The sequence below is a fragment of the Passer montanus genome, unplaced genomic scaffold (assembly GCF_014805655.1).
Source record: "Passer montanus isolate IOZ18808 unplaced genomic scaffold, ASM1480565v1 scaffold10, whole genome shotgun sequence".
Lineage (NCBI taxonomy): Eukaryota > Metazoa > Chordata > Aves > Passeriformes > Passeridae > Passer > Passer montanus.
The window spans coordinates 17,097,421-17,116,148 of record NW_024356505.1 but is presented as its reverse complement, the minus strand read 5'-3'; the positions used below and the strand labels follow the sequence as shown (position 1 = coordinate 17,116,148).

The following is an 18,728-nucleotide window of genomic DNA, read 5'->3' as shown; positions in this document are numbered from 1 at the left end:
AGATAAAATCACAGGATCGGTCAGGTCGGAAAAGACCTCTGAGAAGATTGAGTCCAATCTATGACTGAACCACCACTAAGTCACTATGTGCCACATCCAGTCTTTCCTTAAACACCATGAGGGATGATGACTGCACCACCTCCATGGGCATCCTGTTCCAATGTCTAGAAACCCCTTCTGTGAAGAAATTCCTCCTAATGTCCAACCTAAACCTCCCCTGGTGCAGGGGTTCATCCTGAGTAGAGGAGTAGAGAGTAGAGTCCTCTAGAGTATGTTCTCTTGTCCTGTCGCTGGCTGCCTGGGAGAAGAAGCCGATTCCCCCACCAGGCTCCCAACTCCTTTCAGGGAGCTGTAGAGGGTGACAAAGTCACTCCAGTGCCCCCTTTCTCGGCAGCCCCGGCCCTGCCGGAGCACGGAGACCCGCTGGGGTCACGGGCGCTCGGGGGGGCTCCCACCCCGCAGGGAGCGGCGGGCGGGGGAGGCCGGCCCTGAGGAGGAGGAGGAGTGGGAACGGACTGAGAGGGTAAAAGCGAGAGGAGCGTGAGGGAGCGGGGCTGAGGGGGCAGCGAGCGGAGCGGGCCGAGCTGCCCGAGGCGGCGCTGCCCTGCCGGGCCATGGCGCGGCGCGCAGGCCGCGGCCCGGGGCTGCGGCTGCTGCTGGGGCTGTGGCTGTGCGCGCTGGGCCCCGGCCCCGCCGCCGCCTGCAGCCCGCGCTGCCGGCACGGCGGGCTCTGCCTCGCCGACGGCTCCTGCCTCTGCTCCAAGGGCTACGAGGGCGAGCGCTGCCAGCACGGTAACGGGGCGCTCCGAGCGCGGCAGGGATGGGCAGAGGCTGCGGTCGGGCCAGCCCTCCGGCGAGCAATCCCTGCGGGAAGGGCTGAGGAGATCGGGTTTGGATCTGGTGTGAGAGGAGGGTGGTGAAGTGCCGGGGAGCACCTAAAGGAGGCGAGGTGGAAGAAGAGAGTTCAGGCACCTTTTGGTAGGGTGAGGCAGTGATAGCGAACTGATGGCGCACAGCCAAAAGCCAGCATGAAGAACTCACGTTAGTAAGTTAGTAAGCAGACCCTGCTGTCGGAACTGGCCGTGGGTCCAGAGAGAGCTTTTTGCCACTTGGGTGTTGGGTAAGAGGCCACTCGCTGGACAGGCTTTGGTGTTTTATTCCTCCTACTGCTTTAACCGCATGCTTAAATACTTCTCTGTACTTAAGGAATCACAGAATCAGTCAGGTTGGAAGGAACCAGAAGGTCATCTGGTCCAACATCCCTGCCCAAGCAAGGTCATCCTAGAGCACAGTGCACAGGATTGCATCCAGATGGTTCTTGAATGCTTTTAGAGACTTGACAGCGTTCTAAGCTGCAAGATCATTTATCAAGTATCTCCAGGTGCAGTTAGTCAGGACTAGTCACTAACAAAAACATCAAAAGAGTGTAGAGTAGAAAGTAGGTTATTTTTTGGATTTCTTTTTATTTGGAATACGCTATGCTTGTAAAAGTACTGTTGTTTCCTTCCTGGATGTTACCTGACACAGAGTCATTTGTACATCCCATTTCCATGGCAGGACGTGTAAAGTTAGGGTGGAGTCTGTTCCTGTTGGTTTCCATGGAGAGACAAAATATTTTTTGAAAATGCCACCTAATATGCAAAAGCAAACATCGTGAAGAAGAATTTTAGTTTAAACCGTGTTCAATGTTACACATTAGATTTCTAATCTTCTAGTTTTCTTGTTTAAAAGTTTAACTGTAGAGCTTGTGGCTATTAAATGCTGAAAAATCACTCAGTGTCAGCAGTTCCTTTGCTATGTTGTCCTATGAGGTGATACAATTGCACAATATTTTTTCTAATTTTTAATGTCCTTAATTTGAAATGTGATTGTTTTTATTTTTTTAAGCTCTGAAATGAGATGCTGAAAATTTCATTCAGCACTGTAATTGTTCATGGAGTGTTGTTTCATTTTGAGGCTGAGGCTAGCAGGTGGTGACAAATGATGTATAGCTAATGTGCTGTGTAGTGTAGATTAAAAACTATGCTGTATGAACTGTTTCAAAAACTGTGTGTTCCTAGACATTTTGGGGTTTAGGGGAGAGGTGAAATATTGGTGGAGAGGCAGATCAGTTCTTGAACTAGAGAGGTGAACTGTCTGGAATTGTTAAGGAAACCACTGAATCCTGTGCTTGTAAGGTCATCAACGTAGAAAAAAAAAATGGATAAATGAAGCTTCATCCCTTTTCATCCCTTGTTCTGTCAAAAAAAAACCTGAAAACTGTGTGAAATAACACAGAAACAGAATTATTTTTTTTTTTATATCAAGAGCTCTTGCACGGCACTTCCAAAGAAAAGAGAGCATCTGGTAAAAGTTGCAGAGAGCTGAGCACTGGCTGTTTTTTTTCATACATCTCTGTCCTTTCTTTGCCTGCCCGTATTCATTCTATGGGTACTAATGTGAAAAGTCCTCTATTCTTCAGCTGGGTTTCTTGAGAGTGCAATAAGCATATGAGGACAAAATCAGGATGGTGTTATTCATTGTTAATCTTTTTTATACTTTTCACCCATCCAGTAAAAGTAGAGAGCTCATCTCACACCAGCAGCGAACTCAGATGAGACTCCCAGAAACAGCTGGGTTTCTAAAACCTGTGTGTGAATAAACAAATGTTTTCTCAGACAGCAGGGCTGATTCAGGGGCGATTATGACTTGCAGAGAGTCTAGATGATAGGTAATTAATTTGCAATCTGAATGGATTTATCCAGAGCTTTGCAAAATTGAGATTTTTTTTCATACCTTATCAAACTTGTCCAAGCCGTCAGCAATGAAAAAGTTGCAGGATTTGTGATGATCATATATGCTTTTCTTCCAACAGATTATTAGTAATGAGAAAACTTACATTTATCTTGGATGCTTGCTAAACACTCTACATTTTGGAAATGTTTCTGAAAAGCCAGCTGAAGCAAAAAAAGGGGGAAAAAGAGTGTGGGGGAGAAAGAAATCATTACTTACTTCTGGAGATATTTTAGAGAAGAGGTATAAGGCACAGAGCAAGTAGCTTTTCTGAAGATGAAATAGGAATCCAGTAAAGAGTAAAAAGTCTGATATTTCATCTTAAGAATCACGTGATGCCTCTTAAATTGCAACATCTTTTTATTGAATAATTTCTTCTTATCACCTATTTTCTGTTATTTCTCCAGTTATCAAAAGCTTTTTTGGCAGTCCAGCTGTGTTCCTGTTTAATAGGAGTCTTTCTTCTTCCTGTTCTGTCTAGGCCCAAAACATTCCTTAGTTTTGAGTGCTTAAAAGCTTAGTGTGGTGGAGTGCTTCCCGTGCAGGGAAATTATTTCACCTCATCAACAATGTAAGATGACATGGCAGATATATCTTAGAAAATATTAAGACAAACTGATGAAAATATAATAACATGCAAATTTCTTATGTATTTAAGTAGCAACTTTAGTAAGATTCACCAGTATTTATCCAGCCTTTCTTTGTTGTCTGTCTTACAGCTACATGTTATCCAAAATGCAAAAATGGGGGAGAGTGCCTCCGACCTGGAAAATGCAGATGTCCACCTGGGTATGGAGGTAGATACTGTCATAAAGGTAAGACCCAAGGAGGCAGTAGCTTGGAAAGACAAGGAGTTTGAAAACAGACTAAATTACTTTAGGATGCCTCAAGTCCTGGGTCTAACACACTTTGGAATAATGACCTTAATTCTGTAAATTTCTGACCTGACTATCAAGACATGCATGGCCTAGAGGGTCTGCATGCTTGCAGGAGGAAGGGATGGAGTACATGTGCTGAAATGCGTTGTGAGAATCTGAGGTTTTTGCCTTGGAAAATACCCTCTTTATGTGCTACATAAATATTCCATTTATCTCTATAACAGATTCTTTCTAAATCATTTTTTGAGATGGCTTGTGTAGATACATATTTCTGCATTAAGTGGTTGAAACTTTTATGTAGTATCTGCAAGATGGTAACATGGAGGGCCAGTCACTGAGGATATGTGTGGCAATGTATTGTTGAGAGGTAATGGGAGATGACAGATAAGGAGTAGCAAAGACCATTTTTGATGGTTTTGTGAAGTCTATTGAATATATGGATGGATTGGAAAAGGCAATCCAAGAAAACACTGTTGTACATGTACAAACTTGTGTGTGGTGTGGGGCAATGTGCTGTTACAGAATCTCACAAAATCACAGACGGGCAAGGTTGGAAGGGACCTCTGGACGGTCAAGATTTCTAAGCTCCCTGCTCAAGCAGGGCTACCTAGAGCCTGCTGCTGAAGGCCAAGTCTTCATGGCTTTTGAATATCTCCAAGGACAGAGACTCCACAATTCCCAGGGCAATCTGTACCAGCATTTGGTCACCCTCTCTGTGAAGACCTGCTGATGATTTCTTTGTCCTTAATGTGGCTGGGAATGGTTTCCAGAGTCAGTCCTTGTATTACTTCACTAGGAGCTGAAGTGAGGCAGACCAGCCTGTAGTTTCCTGGGTCCTTCTTGCCCTTCTGGAAGACTGGAGTAGTATTTGCTTTCATCCAGTGCTCATGCACTTTTCTCTGTCACCGTAATAGATCAAATGCAATCAGTATTAAATACATTAACTTACATTGTCTCACAAAGTAATATGCAAGCAAACATTGAAGAGCTTTTCCAGCTGTGCTGGGTTTGACTTTCATCTCCTTGCATGTTCAGTACTTGTGTCAAAAATCTGTTAGCTGAAACTGTTAGCTGAAATTGTGCTCAATATTTGTGGTTGAACAAGAGATTTGGATATTTCATCTACAAATTATCAAGCAGACATCCAAACTGTCCACCTTTACAGTGAAGGATAGTTGTTTTTCTTCAATACAGTGAAGGTGGTGTAGAATATACATTCATGCTTGTGAAAGGAAGCATTTGATTGTACAGAAGAGCAATTGTGCTCTCCACAGTTGATACCAATCATATGTCTGGCATAAATAATGCTTCATTAATGAGGCCTTCAGGGCTTTGATGTGTAGAACAATTCTGAAATGAGGAGGCTGACTCAAGTATTTGGCCTTTGGGAAGGCACTGCTTAACTTGACTATAGTCATAATTTCATTTCTCAAAGTAATATCCTCTTCTCTTCTTCCTCTTGTTACATGTCCTGTCAGGTAAGGAAACACATGAATCCTTCACCACATGTTATTGGCTCACCAACTGTGATTTGGCAAGTTTGAAACAAATATGCATGTTGTTAGTTCCTGTGGTGTAGCTGATGAACAGTGGTGTTACTGGTGAGAAGCAGAACAGTGCCTTGCCCTGAACAGTCAAAATTTTAGTGTTTGCAGATGAGATAAAACAAGTAGTTGATGCCAGACAAGCTGTTTAAAGACAATTATTCAAAGTCCTGTGCTGTTTCTGAAATGCCCAATGTATGCTGTCTTCCACAGTAAGCTGTGAAGGAGGCTGTCAGAATGGTGGGGAATGTGTCTCTGTCAATCGAGTCGTGAAGTGCCTTTGTGCTTCTGGCTGGACAGGATCAAGATGCCAGGAAGGTGCGTGTCTACATTCATGCAAATATTTATATTAATTCTAAAATTGCAGTAACAAAAATATTTTAAATGTATTAATGGAAATGTCATTGCATTGTTATGGAAATGAGTGACCTACATTATGGATGCTTACACAGATAAAATAGTGTGAAAATATTTTGCGTTAAGATGTACAACTGTTCACATTTAAACCAAGATTCATAACACAGTACCTATATTTTTTTTTTCCATTTTCATGGTCCTGGAAATGCTTTTGGAGTTATACCAGTTGAATATCTGGCCTAGAAGAAAATGTGTTTTGCCATTTTGACTTGTATCATCCTGAATCTTTCATTCTGTCAGGATTTTTTTACATCAGTTTTATAAATCCTGCTGACTTACCCATTCTTTTTCTTGTAGCAATTTGTCCTCAAGGTTGTCGGAATAATGGAGCTTGTGTGGCTCCTGGGATTTGTAGCTGTCCAGCTGGATGGGTCGGTAGAGCATGTCACTTAGGTAAATGACTTCTGGCATTTTTCATTTATCCTTTCCTTTGCTTGTTTGATTTACCAATCAAAGTGTTCAGATCTTCAGCACCTAACAAAGCTTCCAGGGAAGGTATCTTAGAATAGTAACTGAGAGCTGGTTCCACATACTGGGGCTCTTACAAGTATGTACAGGGAGTAGATGGCTGTTCAGTTTGGTCAGAAACACATAACTTTTTCACTTTGAAAGAGATTCAGATTTTGGTTGTCACCAAATTAATTACTTGGTATGTTTCTTTGGTATTTCTGAAATATTGTCTGTAAAATGAGACCCCAGTATAAAGAACTGAAAATTATAGAAGTACTATTGCTACTGGTGGTGGTTAGAAGCTTCATTAAATTTTATACACATGTAAAATTTAAACTTGCTTCTCACTTTGAAGATAAGTTGATAGAATCAACTCCATGTGTTCTTAGAACTCTGAAAGCTGCCTGTTATCAGCTTTAGTACTGACACTCTTGCTGAACAACCACTTCCATTTTCACAAACTTTGATTCACAAAAACAGGTAATTATAAAGTCTTTAATCTTTGCTTCTTGGGCCTTGTATGCTTGTAACAGCACTGCCCTGATGCTAAAGGCAATAATCCTGAGACTACAAAAGGCAAGGGCTTCTTTTTTGCTCTCTGTGAGTCTGAAAACACCCCCGTGCAACCATTGGTTTTGAACTGGATATTGTGGGTGCAGAATCTCCAGATTAAGTCCTCTGCATCTGATACTTTGTCATGTCTGTGGGCATGGCTGTGGCACTACATCAGCTAGTGTTAGTTCTTCTGCAGTATAGATGGTCCAGCAAACATTAACAAGTAATATTTTTATATTACCATTTACCATCAAAATGGGTTTATATTTATCAGTGTATTGAGATAGAGGGTTATATTAAAAGCCGAGTGTGGGAGTTGCAGAAAACTTATAGAATGCTTAGCTCCCTGCAGCTGCAGTAATGGCAGAAGTGTTCAGGTTCTTAATGTCAAAAGAATCAGTTCCCAAACTAACCAGATGTGCATCAAGTTTGACTTCTTTTGGTGTACATGCTCATACATAAATTGCAGCCCCTGGCGTGTCAGCTGGACTGGTGTGTATCAGGGGACAGCTGAAGCTGTGCCCACTCAGCCCTCCTCTGCTCTTGTGGGGGATGAGGAGGGCAATATGTGAGATTCTGCTAGGTGACTGTTTCCCCATGGGTGTGGATCCAAGTACTGGCTTGAATAAGTTTCAGGTGGAAATTTTATTGTTCTCTCACTTTTATGGGGGCATCCATCTCAAAAAAAGCCTGTGCCTTAGAGAACAGAAATTATAGTATTTTAAAAGGGAAATGGAGCATGAATAAGACTAGACGTACTGTGCCTGTATTCCAGCGAAGGCCACAATGCCATAAATTGAGAGACATTGCTTTTCAGTTCTTCCATTATGCTTTTATTTATACTGCCCCAGTGCAGTCACCAGGGAACAATTCTGCTACTGCAGTGAGACAAAAAGAAAAATGATGCTGTGTTGTGCTGAAGATATGCTGTGTATCTGGTGTCTCATTTCAGCTGTGTGTAAGCTGCCCTGCCAGCACGGAGGGAAATGCATCGCTCCAAATGTGTGTAGATGTCGACTGCCATACTCTGGGCCACAGTGTACCAAGAAAAGGAAGGAATGAAGCAACTTCAGCCAAGATAAGCTGCATTTTTTAATGTGACTATACAGTGAGGAAGTCTGCAGCAGTGGGGGACCTTAAAATAAACATGGTAATTTGATTTTAGACAGCTTTTTGTCCTCTGTATATTAAGTACATGCTTTTTTATATGAAAGGAAGGTATTGCTGATTGTAAGAAAGTTGTTTCTCCTTTCTCCTCTTCTCATTTTTTCTTCATAAACAAAAGTATTATGCTTGGTTGATACAGCTGACCTTGAAATAAAATTGTCCTCAAATCAAGTCAGAATAGATCTATGCTCTTCTTTTCGATTTTTCTCCCCTTTCACTAGACTTACTGTGCTATATAATTACATTTTTTTAAATCACATGAAACAAAAAGCCCTTAATTCACAACATCAGAAGTGAATGTTAGTTCAAATATAATTTGCCTTGAGATTAAACAGTTGCAAGAGGAAACTTGCCAAGTTTGCATCTTTCTGGAACTTTACCAAACTGCAAGGCATCTTATTTAAATCATGGTTATCACTTTGTCTGCTTCCTGATCCTCCCCCTCCAATCTGATCTGGATCCCAATCAGCTAAACAGTATTTAAAAAAAAAACCCAACAACTAGCACTCCCCTACCAATACTTGTTCAGTCATTCTGCTGTTACTTTCTAAAAGCTTAATCCATGCTGATACTCTAAAGAGTCCTTATCTTGACTACTTCTAAGGTCATATCATCTGATATCTCTCAACATCCAATTATTTCTTGTCCTTTGCCCCTGTGAGACAGGGAAATGAATTTTTCTTCTGGAGACATTGATAATTCTGTGCTAATAATAATTCAGGACTGTGTTGTTCTGGGAGCAGTATAATGGGAGGCTGAAGACTAGCAGTGAGGAAAAGCCGTGCCTGTCACAAATCACATGTGTGGGGGATGTTGATATTGACTTCTGGAGATGTTTCTGTTTGGCTTCATTTAGATTTTGCAGCCTTTTGAATGGGCTGCAGAATGGACTGAGTCTCCTATGTTCATTGTTCCGTGTCTCATTTGTGCTGGTTATTGTATGGTACTGTTGAGGAGGGTTTTGCCAAAACATGCAAACTGAATCAGTGAACTTTTCAAATGATGCTCAGATCAGTTTTTATTTTTTTGAGAGGTTGCTTTTCATTGTCTTCTAGATAAAACTAGATTTTTTTTTTGTGTGTGTGAGAATTTTAGCTATGCATTACTTTTTATTGGAACAACATTTTAAGTGTGTTTAACTACCAGAACGTGTAGCTCTCATGGGCAGTGACTCAGTGACCTGTTTCTCCTGGGATTACAAGCCACTGAGCAAAGAGGCAAAGGTAACGGGGTCTTCTTGGTTTCCAGTCTTCTCTACAAGAGGGTGCTCAGGTGTGCAGAGGGCAATTGAAAGGCAGTGGTTTGGTTCCTGAGACTCCTGTTTTCTGTTCTGAGAAATTGCATAGTTGAGCTTTCTCCTGCACTTGCTTTGGAGGTTTAGAGGAAACCTGCTGCAGAGATGTTGTGAAGGATTTTGTGCAGGGACAGGGCACAACATAAGAGGAATGCACATTTTTTGTGCTGCTTTTGCTGGGATACACTGGCTATTTCACACCTGCTGGTGAAAATGTGATTCTCAAGTGTGGAACAAAATAATTCCATCAACTGTTCTGAAGTTTTATAATGATGATGATGATATAATTCTGTGTCACAATCCACTACATCATGCCATAATTTAGAAATACAGAAGTTAGGCTGATATATATTATATATTATTATTATTATAATACATATTATAATATATATATAATATAGTATATATAATATGTATAATATTATATAAACACAATATATATAATAAATTTTCTACATCATGCCATAATTTAGAAATACAGAAGTTAGGCTGATATATATTATATATTATTATTATTATTATACATATTATAATATATATAATATAGTATATATAATAGGTATAATATTATATAAACACAATAGATATAATAAATTATATATATATAAAAAATACCTTAGGTGACACACTGTTTGCCAGGGAATGAATGGGAAAAAAATTACTTGCATATATATATATATATATATATTATACCTTAGGTGACACACTGTTTGCCAGGAATGAATGGGAAAAAAATTACTTGCGCCAGACCCAAAATTTAGAATAAATAATCAGTACTATGTAAATACAAAGAGACATAATATCTCAGTATTATTCCCAAAAAAGACTGGCTTCTACTAATAAAGACAAAAGTGACAGTAATAGTGACTAGAAGCTGGAAGAGATATTGGCATTGTCAGGAGCAAAAGACTAGAAGAAGTCATTGAAAGATCTGTAATTGGTGTTTCTGAACAGGCCAAAACAAATGCTAATTTAGTTTCCTGTTTAGAGATGATTGAAGTAAGCAGTAATTTGATGCCACACAGAATGCCATGGCATATTTCAGAAATACTACTTGAACATAGCACCATCTACTGGCTACAGTGTTCTTTGTGGGGTTATTTTTTGTTGTTTTAAGAAATATTTATTCTTGTCATTCAAGTGAATTTAAAAGTGATTTTTCTAGTTAGTTAGAGTCAAACAGTCTTAGAATGTATTATTAATGACAGTCTGTGTCCCCAGATTATTATTTCCACAGTTAAACATACTAAAAAGACTAAAAGAACTGTCAGTAATTCTTGTCTTCTGTTTGTTTTCTGCTCACTGGAGGATTGAACATACTAGTTAGAGCACATACTTTTTGGAGATAGCTATGTCTTCCTGTGGGGAGATGTCATGCATGCAGCTCAAAGGTCAAGAAAAGCAACACAGAACATGCTGGCTCCCTTATTCATTAGAGCTAACTGTTACACCTTATGCATTTCACTAAAACAACTAAAAATCTCAGAGGTATTGTAGTGGTTGCATTTTTGATACTCTTTCTAGAGTGTGGATGGAAAGGTGAGGTGTTGCTTTTTAGTTTACTTACATGCACATTTTTATTAATGTTTTCTCTTCTGCTCTAAGTGCTTCTGGCAAGAATGGATTTACTTGGTTTAGCTGTAAACTGCTACCTAAACTGAGATGTGGGCAGAAGTTGGGTAAAATGACCCGATACCAGCATGTGACACCTTTAAATGACAGAAATTGCATAAACAACTTTAGTTATTAGCAAAGCTTTCTAACCTCTGCGTTTGGGTTTGTATATGTACCCCAGTGTTATATTTTGAGAATTTAAACTTTGGGTTTTCCTATTTGGACAAATAATGGAGTGGGTGTAGCCAATTTGTGATGTAGCTTCAGTTTTTATACCTATTTACTTTAGGGCTTGTGCTGATGCTTCTTCATGAGTTTGCTTTTGGTAAATAGAAATATTAACTTGCTTTTTCTTGTCAGCTATGAAAATGTATAATTAACTTTTGTAAAAAGAAAGAGCCTTTCCCATAGGCCCCACTTGTGGTTTTATTTTTAAAATAAATAGCCAACATGACTATCTGTGTTATCTTCTGTCATACAAGCCCTTCCTTCAGAGAACATTCACCGTACTGCATTTTAAAAGATCTTTTCAAGATCGGGGGCAAAAATCAATGTGCACTTGGGAGAATTTCTGCTGGCCTGCAGAGCAGCTGTAGTACAACCAGGTAATAAATGGATGCTGTACATAGGTACCTTCCAGCAATCTTTAATATCTAAAGAAATCATGCAAGAAAATTCAACTAAGATACTGGTGTTGTGCATAATGTGGTAAGAATCACTGCAAAATCTTCAGTTTGGTGCAAGTTGCCCTTCATTCCTCCAGAGTAAAACTGTGTCAACTCCAATCCTTCTCCCCACTCCCACATCCCCTAACTCTTTTGGGCCTAATTGCAGGTTACAATTTCAGCAGTTCTGTTAACCTCTGTACACAAGCCCTCTATAAAAATCCACATCTTGTTACACTGAGTAATTTTACTGTATTGTTGCCATGTGCTTTCTAATTACAGTGAATTCTGTTTCATGTGTATGATGGACAATGTAGTAACAAAACAGATTCAACTAATCACATAATTACTGGGCAGTTTTGAAGTACTATCTGGCATTTTGCATGTACTAATAATTTTTCTGCATCATGTGCTTGCTGGAAAATAGCAAAAATAGCACAGCCTAGCACTGAGCATTTTTAGCTACTGTAGCAAAACTCTCAATGCACTTTTGTTCGCACAGCTTGCATTTGGAAAATGTGAAAGAAATAATTTCTGCCTTTAAAACCATTGAAAATAAACAGCAAACACTAACAATTATAATAAAAAACCCTTTATTGAGCCTGAAATCCTAGAAATGCACATATATGTATTAAGTTTTGTGAGTGAAGGATTGCACAAACTCATTAAGCAAAGTACTATTAGCAGTGCTCCAGACAGATGTTATCTTTCTTTTTTGCACAGTACCTCTGTAACTGGCACATGGAACAGCAGTGATTACAATAAGAGATTATGTTATATTGGTGTGTTTGTACTCTAAAAACTTTTTCAGTACCTTGTGTATCCAAAACAGTTCCAAGAGCTAGTCAGATTTTGTTCATCAGCATCTTTGTGAGATGTGAGAAAGGAAATGTTCAAGAGGAGTAGGTTTTAAGTAACACAATAGTTCCCAGATCATCAGGCTATCAGCCACATGGATTCTTGATTGAAAGAAACTATGGAAACACTGAAATTTAAAATGCAAGTGGGAAATTGGACATTTTTTAAATACACCAGTCAGGCAATTGGAAATCCATGAGGTATCATTCTGGAATGATGCTAAGCTCTCAAAATGCCAGCTTGCTTTGCAAGATGACTTAAGAAATAACAAAAGGTGAGGAGAAATCTAGGCACAGAATGCTAACAGCTATGATTTGGTAATCAGCATCCCAGAATGGCAGTAAATGGCAAAATTACCTCTATTTTCTTCCTGTTCAAAATTAGTGCATATAAAGTGAATATTGCTCAGGAGAACCGGAACTCATGATGTTTATTTTTGGCTTAAAAAACCAAAGCAATAAACTTCAATGGCTTAGCCAAAGGGATGTTTGTGCCTATTACATTGTTATAGCAGGAACTGAAATGTCTTTCACAGCTCTAGGAGAAAGTTACAGTCCTCTGTAGGAATTTTTTTTTCCCAAAACTATCTGGCAGCTGGTAGGTGCCAACATTTCATTGGAGCAATTGGCAATGGAAAAAAATACTCTGTGAAGTCTTCACAAATACTTTCTGACACGGTGAGTAGATGGCATGATGTACAACAAATTTCTCCTCTTATTAGTTCCTATTTTAAGAATCAGCATTCCTCAAAGCATTGTTAAATTCTCTAAGAGTCTTGGGAAAAAAGTTTCCTCATATTACTGACTGTCATCTCAGGGGCATAAAAATCTTACAGACACAGTAATAATTCATAGCTAGCTCTTCAAATTTGTGACTGTAAGAAATTAAGTCCAAACAGAAAAGTTGGGATCTGGCTTCCAGCTGCAAAGGCATGTCATAGATAAATCAGAGTCATTCTGCATCTGGCTGACTGTTACCAGGACAGGAGGCCTTGCCTTCATTGTCAGTAGCCCAGCCTCTGTTCTGGTTTCCCTCCTTCCTTGCTACTGGCTTGTCATTACAACAAGACTGATGTAAATGCAAAACAAGAAAAAACAGTTCTGCTTTTTCTTCTGTCCTCAGCCAAATGATATGTATGTAAACAGTGTTTGTAAACAAGAGTACCATTCACAAGTGCAGAAGTGCTGCCTTCCTTGCTAGAGTCCCCCAACAGCTGCTACAGTCTTGTTCCCTCAACAGAAATTCCATAGTCCAGTTGAATAAACTGCAGAATTTTGGGCTCAGTCATCTGATCTGGGAATTCAGTGAAGACGTCAGAGGCTGTGGGGTTTGTACATGAGGTAGTAAAAAATTACAGGAATATACATATGTTTTAATGACTATAAACTGGTTGTTTTGAAGTCACCAACATTTGTGATTAATATGAATCTTTTAAAATAAGGCTTCTGAATATTCCTTTCATTTAAATGACTCTGTAATTGCCTTCAACCCTTTTGCTATTTTCAAGTCTCATACATCCATGCAGCATTGCAATTGAATTGCCACACTTCTTCAACCATGATGTCTTTGTACCTTGGAGAGAGAAAACAAATATTAAAACCAGACTTTACTGAGGCAACCCATTATTATGATTATGTTTATGAAACAATTTCAGTGAATCTCTTTGGTTGCCTGATATGCAGAAAGAAAACATTAAGTGAAACTTGGGCTTATAGTTTTTTTGTTTCATTAAGAAAATGTGCTATTTTGATCAACCTATGATACAGCACAGTCTGACTGAATGACATATATTTTTTAAACTAAAAACAGATTAACTCTATGCAGGACATATTTAGGAAAACCTTTAAATCAAAATTATTTCTCTCTTTGGGTCACATTTTGGAAATCCATATTACAAACATTACAGTCTCATTGATGTAGGATGAGTAGTTGCATACTTTAAAAATATGTATAAGCATTTCTTTTTGATTTCTGAAACAAATCTACTCCATCTCTCCATTCTGGTGGCAGCACAAATGTGTCTAATACACTGAAATTAAAAGAAGATAAACACCGTAGATGATGCAAGAGGAGCAGAATGCTTTTACTTCAGACATCACCAAACAGTTAGTTGTAGCAAAATGTTTAATCAAATTACTTCAGTGAGTGAGCAGCAGCACTCAAGCAAGGGAATCCAATAGAAAATTGCATGACAAAACAGAGAAATAGTCATCATTCCCTCTGATACAAAAAAGTAAAATTATTCCCAAATAACACTTGAACTGACTGACTGGCAGTGTAGTTAGTTGGGAGAAGATCACAGCTTGACTTGATGCAAGCTAAGAAAGTCATCAGTAGGACACTCTTGCCTAAAATTAAGCCAGATGCTGGAAAAGAAAATAGTAGTCATTGTGAAGAGGATAGTTATCAATTCCTGCTGCATGACAAGAGACAATCAGCTTAATTTGAAACAAAGGAAGTTTACATTTGGTGCTGAGAACAATTCTGTAAGTATTAGAACCTAAAAATTAGTGGAAAAGCTCTTAGAAATTCCATGAATTTTCTGTTGCTGCACAGTGAAAGGAAGAAATCAGACAAAATACGCATTTGGTGTATACTATGCTGCTTCACTGGACATGGTGCACTAGTTAATTAACCCTCAAATTACTGTATTGTGATGGTGTCTTGCCTCTACATGTACCTGAATTTTCTTCCCACAGAGGACTCCAGTATAACCTGGACGACACGAGCACACGTTAGGCAATACACATTTGCCTCCAAACAGACACTTCTGGTTGCACACAGCTAAAACAAGAGAAATACATATGAGGCTTTATTCATGGACATACCTTGGTGAAGGAAAAGTGGATGCTATCTCTAGATACTTATTCTGTTTGTTATAGGAACCAAGACCTTGGAAGGTATTTTCACAGGGTATCACCCCTCAGCCTAAGGACACTTAAAGGTCACGTGGAGCCAACAGTGTTCTTGTGCCTATCCCATCCCCCTTTTGCTTTGATGCAGATTTAATGCGAGAACATACTGAAGGTGTGAATGAGACTGAGCAAAGAACATGAGTAAGGTGGTTTTTGGCACATCTTGCTATTTCAAGCTATCACAATGGCCTCTCAGGGCTTGTGCAGCAGCACCCAGCACTGGAGCAAACCAACACATACTGCCACGCTCCCAGAGTGCCATCAGATCCTGGAGGGCTTCAGAAGAGGCAGAGTAATCTCTACTCTTTATCCTGCCCTTGACACAGATGTGGACAAACCACATCCAAGGTATAGGAGGACTTCTCTGCACTGTGCAGAGAAGCATTCAGCCACTGTGCATGGCTGAAGCATTCTGAGCTATGTGGAAGCAAGAGGTTTCAGGTTGCATAATTTCTTACGTGTTTGACACTGAAATCCTTCCCACTGTGGAGGACATTGACAGGTACTCGGTCCAATACACTCCCCACCATTCTTACATTCCTGAAGACAGATTGCTGCACAAACATCATCAAAAGGTATGGTTATATTCCAAGTGATTTGAATTAGATTGAGCTATTATTCAGATTTCAGGATGCTCTCACAAGAGGCAGAGTGCTTTTCACACACAAGAGTCACATCATCTTCACTCAGATATGTGTCTAAGGCCAACAAGATATTAAAGAAGAGAGGCAACTAGAAACAAAAAGCCCTACAGCCAAAGCCCACATTTAGCGGTTCTGCTGTGTCACAGATTTCTACAAAAGCCTGAAATACTGAATTAGGAGAGGACCATTAAAGACCTTTATTTTTTCCAAATTTACCTTTTGAACATACCTTGGTGAGAGATCTTTTGTTTGTCATTCAACTGCACACCCAATGAATCAACTCAAGAATATTTGACCCAAAGATATTTTCTGTGACCCATTTGTCTGCACATTTGTCCCTGCTTACTAAGCCATGATCTAACCCACCATTATTTCCATTCATTCATACCTGACTATTTGATAATCAAATCTCTCCTCCAGAGTGTCCAAGAATATCTCACTCCTGTAAATGCTGGTAATTTTTTTTTTTTTTCAAAAAACAACCCCTTTGTAATAATTACAGAAAGTAATAGAGGAAAATTTATTTTTCCTCCATGCCACTAGAGAGCTTATTGCCCATATCAGTTCTTAAGCCTCGGGTGGGTACTCTGACAAACACTAATACTTTAGCCATCCTCATGCTGATTTTCATGCAGACTGTGCTTTTATCCATGCTGACACAAATTATTTATGCACCATCAATATCTTTCTTAGGATTCAATGTGACCCACAGATGTGTAACCATCACAGTCCAATCTCTACCTGTCCTAAAGAGCTTGTGCCTTACTGCATCATTTATTCACATCACGTCCAACTGTTTCCAGTTTTCTATTATTCACTGAACTGCTTTTTCTATTCTATCTGGGTTTATGTCCTGTAGCACAAATTGGATTTCTTTCACTTTTTTGACTAATCTCCTTGCAGAAATGCAGATGTTTTTATTTAGACAAGAATCCAGAAAGAAACAAATAATATTTGCTATACAAGTATTTCACTGATGTTTCGGGCCCATGATTTAGCCTAAGAACTGCATGGTATTAGTTCTCCATTCTAAATTATGCTGCAAAGATATAGACAACTGTTTTTTCAATGTGTATATATTCTTCAGTTCTTTGGCACTAACTGTATTACTTGCATGAGCAGAGTTGCCCTGAGTCTCATATTACTTTTAAGGTATGATTCTCCTGGTACAAGGTACTTACGAGTGTTACATCTTTTTCCTCTCCATCCTGAAGGACAAGAGCAAATGTTTGGGCCAACACATCTTCCTCCATTCATACACCTTGGCTCACAGACACCTTAAAATCAAAACCATCTGCTGTTTAACACATTTAACTGATCACACAGTAATTTATTGGCTATTTTTGGATCATAGGAAGATTTTAACACTGGCTTACTTTTTTCACATCTTCTGCCGTTGTACCCATCAGGACAAGTACAGACATTGTTTCTCATGCAATGACCACCGTTCTTACAAGGAGGGCTGCAGACAGCTAAAAGGTATAAACAGGAGGAAAAAGGCTGTAAGTTTGCATTTTGACTTAGTGATATACTTTTGGAAAACAGGAGTGCAACACTAAGATTCTGACAGCTTGTATGGACATTTAGCACTATCAGGCATGCCTTGTAAAAACCATATTAATGTGGTTTGGTGTAAAAATCAATAGTAAAGACAAAATCAGATAAAAAGGAGTCAAGGCTGGCAACTGTATCTGTACAAAAGTAACCAGACTACACATAACATACAACTGAATGGGATGAAAACTGCTTAAATGTTGAGTGGAATACAAGAATAATTTTGAGTCTTCACGCTGCTTGGACAGTTGTTGAATCAGCCATAAAATCTAAAAAATAATGTAGTCTCTGTTTTACTCTACTTCTCAAGTACATTACTTGATTGTTAATTTTATGTCTTAATGCTTGCTCACAGATTTCCTCAAAACGGCAACTAAGGAGTAGGGAGAAAAAATAAAGAAAATATTACCATTCTGACAGTGGGCACCAAAGAATCCATGTGGACACAGGCAAACATCTGGCTTAGTACAGGAACCACCATTGAGACACACAGGATTACACATTGCTGCAGAAACAGGGTCAGGCAGAGTAGGAAGCATGACATCCAAATAAAGTCTATAAAATATGTGTTTCTGTTTCAAGAATAGGAATTAAACACCTAAGACAACTGCAGGCAAATGCCATTCCCATAAAATCTTTACCCCAAATTAAAGGATCAGCATAAGACTTTCCAGAGGTGCTGCTGGCAGCAGAACTAACCTGCAGAGACTCAGGGGAGTGTGGGGGCTCTGCAGCAGAGAGCAGCTGCCCACTGCTGCCACCCAAGCCACGCAGTTCCAAATTTCAAACAATGGGAGGTCCTATGGACGCTCTCCCAGGAAGAAGGAAGCTGCAGGGGTGGTACCTGTGCTGCAGGTTGGTCCATACCAGCCAGGTTTACACTGGCAGGTGTCCGGAGTGAGACATTCACCACCATTTTCACAGTGCCTGTTGCAAACCACTGCCATCCAAGAAGGTGGGCAAAAACATAAGGAAGGGGAGGAGACAGGGGGTGGGAGGACAAGAAAGAGATACATCACAAAATAGTCTCAATTTGTTTTTCAGTTCTTTCCCAAAAATTAACACTGGAAGTAACATAAAATTCCTAGCTGAAGAGGAATTGCTGAACAGAGTAATCTAGTCTCAAACCCATAATAGCAAGCACAGATGACAACGGTAAATAAAATGTCTTTCCATGCAAATATCCATGGTCTGGTTATATTTAGTGTTAAAAACATAGATGTTTAAGTAAAAATTCTAAACCAAATAAGAAATGCAATACTGAGACAAATGGACTGTGTTAAGTGATGCAAGTGCAGCTGCATGCACACAGGAACATGAGATTGACAAGCAAAGACATTAAAATATCATATCTGGGGAAAACCATGAATCACTTCTGGAAAAGCGCTCATACTCTTTAGT

The 18,728-nt window shown here is 39.4% G+C and overlaps 2 protein-coding genes across 3 annotated transcripts in view; one reads left to right on the top strand and one right to left on the bottom strand.

Moving 5' to 3' along the window:
- Positions 1–542: 542 nt before the first annotated feature.
- On the top strand, positions 543–7,954 carry LOC120502298 (von Willebrand factor D and EGF domain-containing protein-like). Its single transcript, XM_039709578.1, has 5 exons — positions 543–792; positions 3,492–3,587; positions 5,408–5,512; positions 5,909–6,004; positions 7,569–7,954. The coding sequence occupies exons 1-5, from the start codon at positions 615–617 to the stop codon at positions 7,676–7,678; spliced, it is 585 nt and encodes a 194-aa protein (XP_039565512.1). The 5' UTR covers positions 543–614; the 3' UTR covers positions 7,679–7,954.
- Positions 7,955–11,932: 3,978 nt separating this feature from the next.
- VWDE (von Willebrand factor D and EGF domains) overlaps positions 11,933–18,728 on the bottom strand; it is a 33,162-nt gene continuing 26,366 nt past the window's right edge. The window contains exons 24-30 of one of the 2 annotated variants that reach the window (XM_039713415.1): positions 18,172–18,267; positions 17,737–17,832; positions 17,150–17,245; positions 16,955–17,050; positions 15,588–15,683; positions 14,895–14,998; positions 11,933–13,786 (exon numbers count right to left, since the gene is read on the bottom strand). In XM_039713415.1, the coding sequence (XP_039569349.1) occupies positions 13,766–13,786; positions 14,895–14,998; positions 15,588–15,683; positions 16,955–17,050; positions 17,150–17,245; positions 17,737–17,832; positions 18,172–18,267 (605 nt within the window). In that variant the 3' untranslated portion in view covers positions 11,933–13,765. Of the gene's footprint in view, positions 13,787–14,894; positions 14,999–15,587; positions 15,684–16,954; positions 17,051–17,149; positions 17,246–17,736; positions 17,883–18,171; positions 18,268–18,728 lie in introns of those variants that run through there. The other variant, XR_005627969.1, reaches the window with a different exon arrangement.

Excerpts from the sequence above, each read along its gene's own strand:
- LOC120502298 (XM_039709578.1), top strand. The coding sequence starts at position 615 with ATGGCGCGGCGCGCAGGCCGCGGCCCGGGGCTGCGGCTGCTGCTGGGG. Across the intron at positions 5,513-5,908 it reads AGGATCAAGATGCCAGGAAG|CAATTTGTCCTCAAGGTTGT; the intron begins GTGCGTGTCTAC and ends TTTTTCTTGTAG. Across the intron at positions 6,005-7,568 it reads CGGTAGAGCATGTCACTTAG|CTGTGTGTAAGCTGCCCTGC; the intron begins GTAAATGACTTC and ends GTCTCATTTCAG.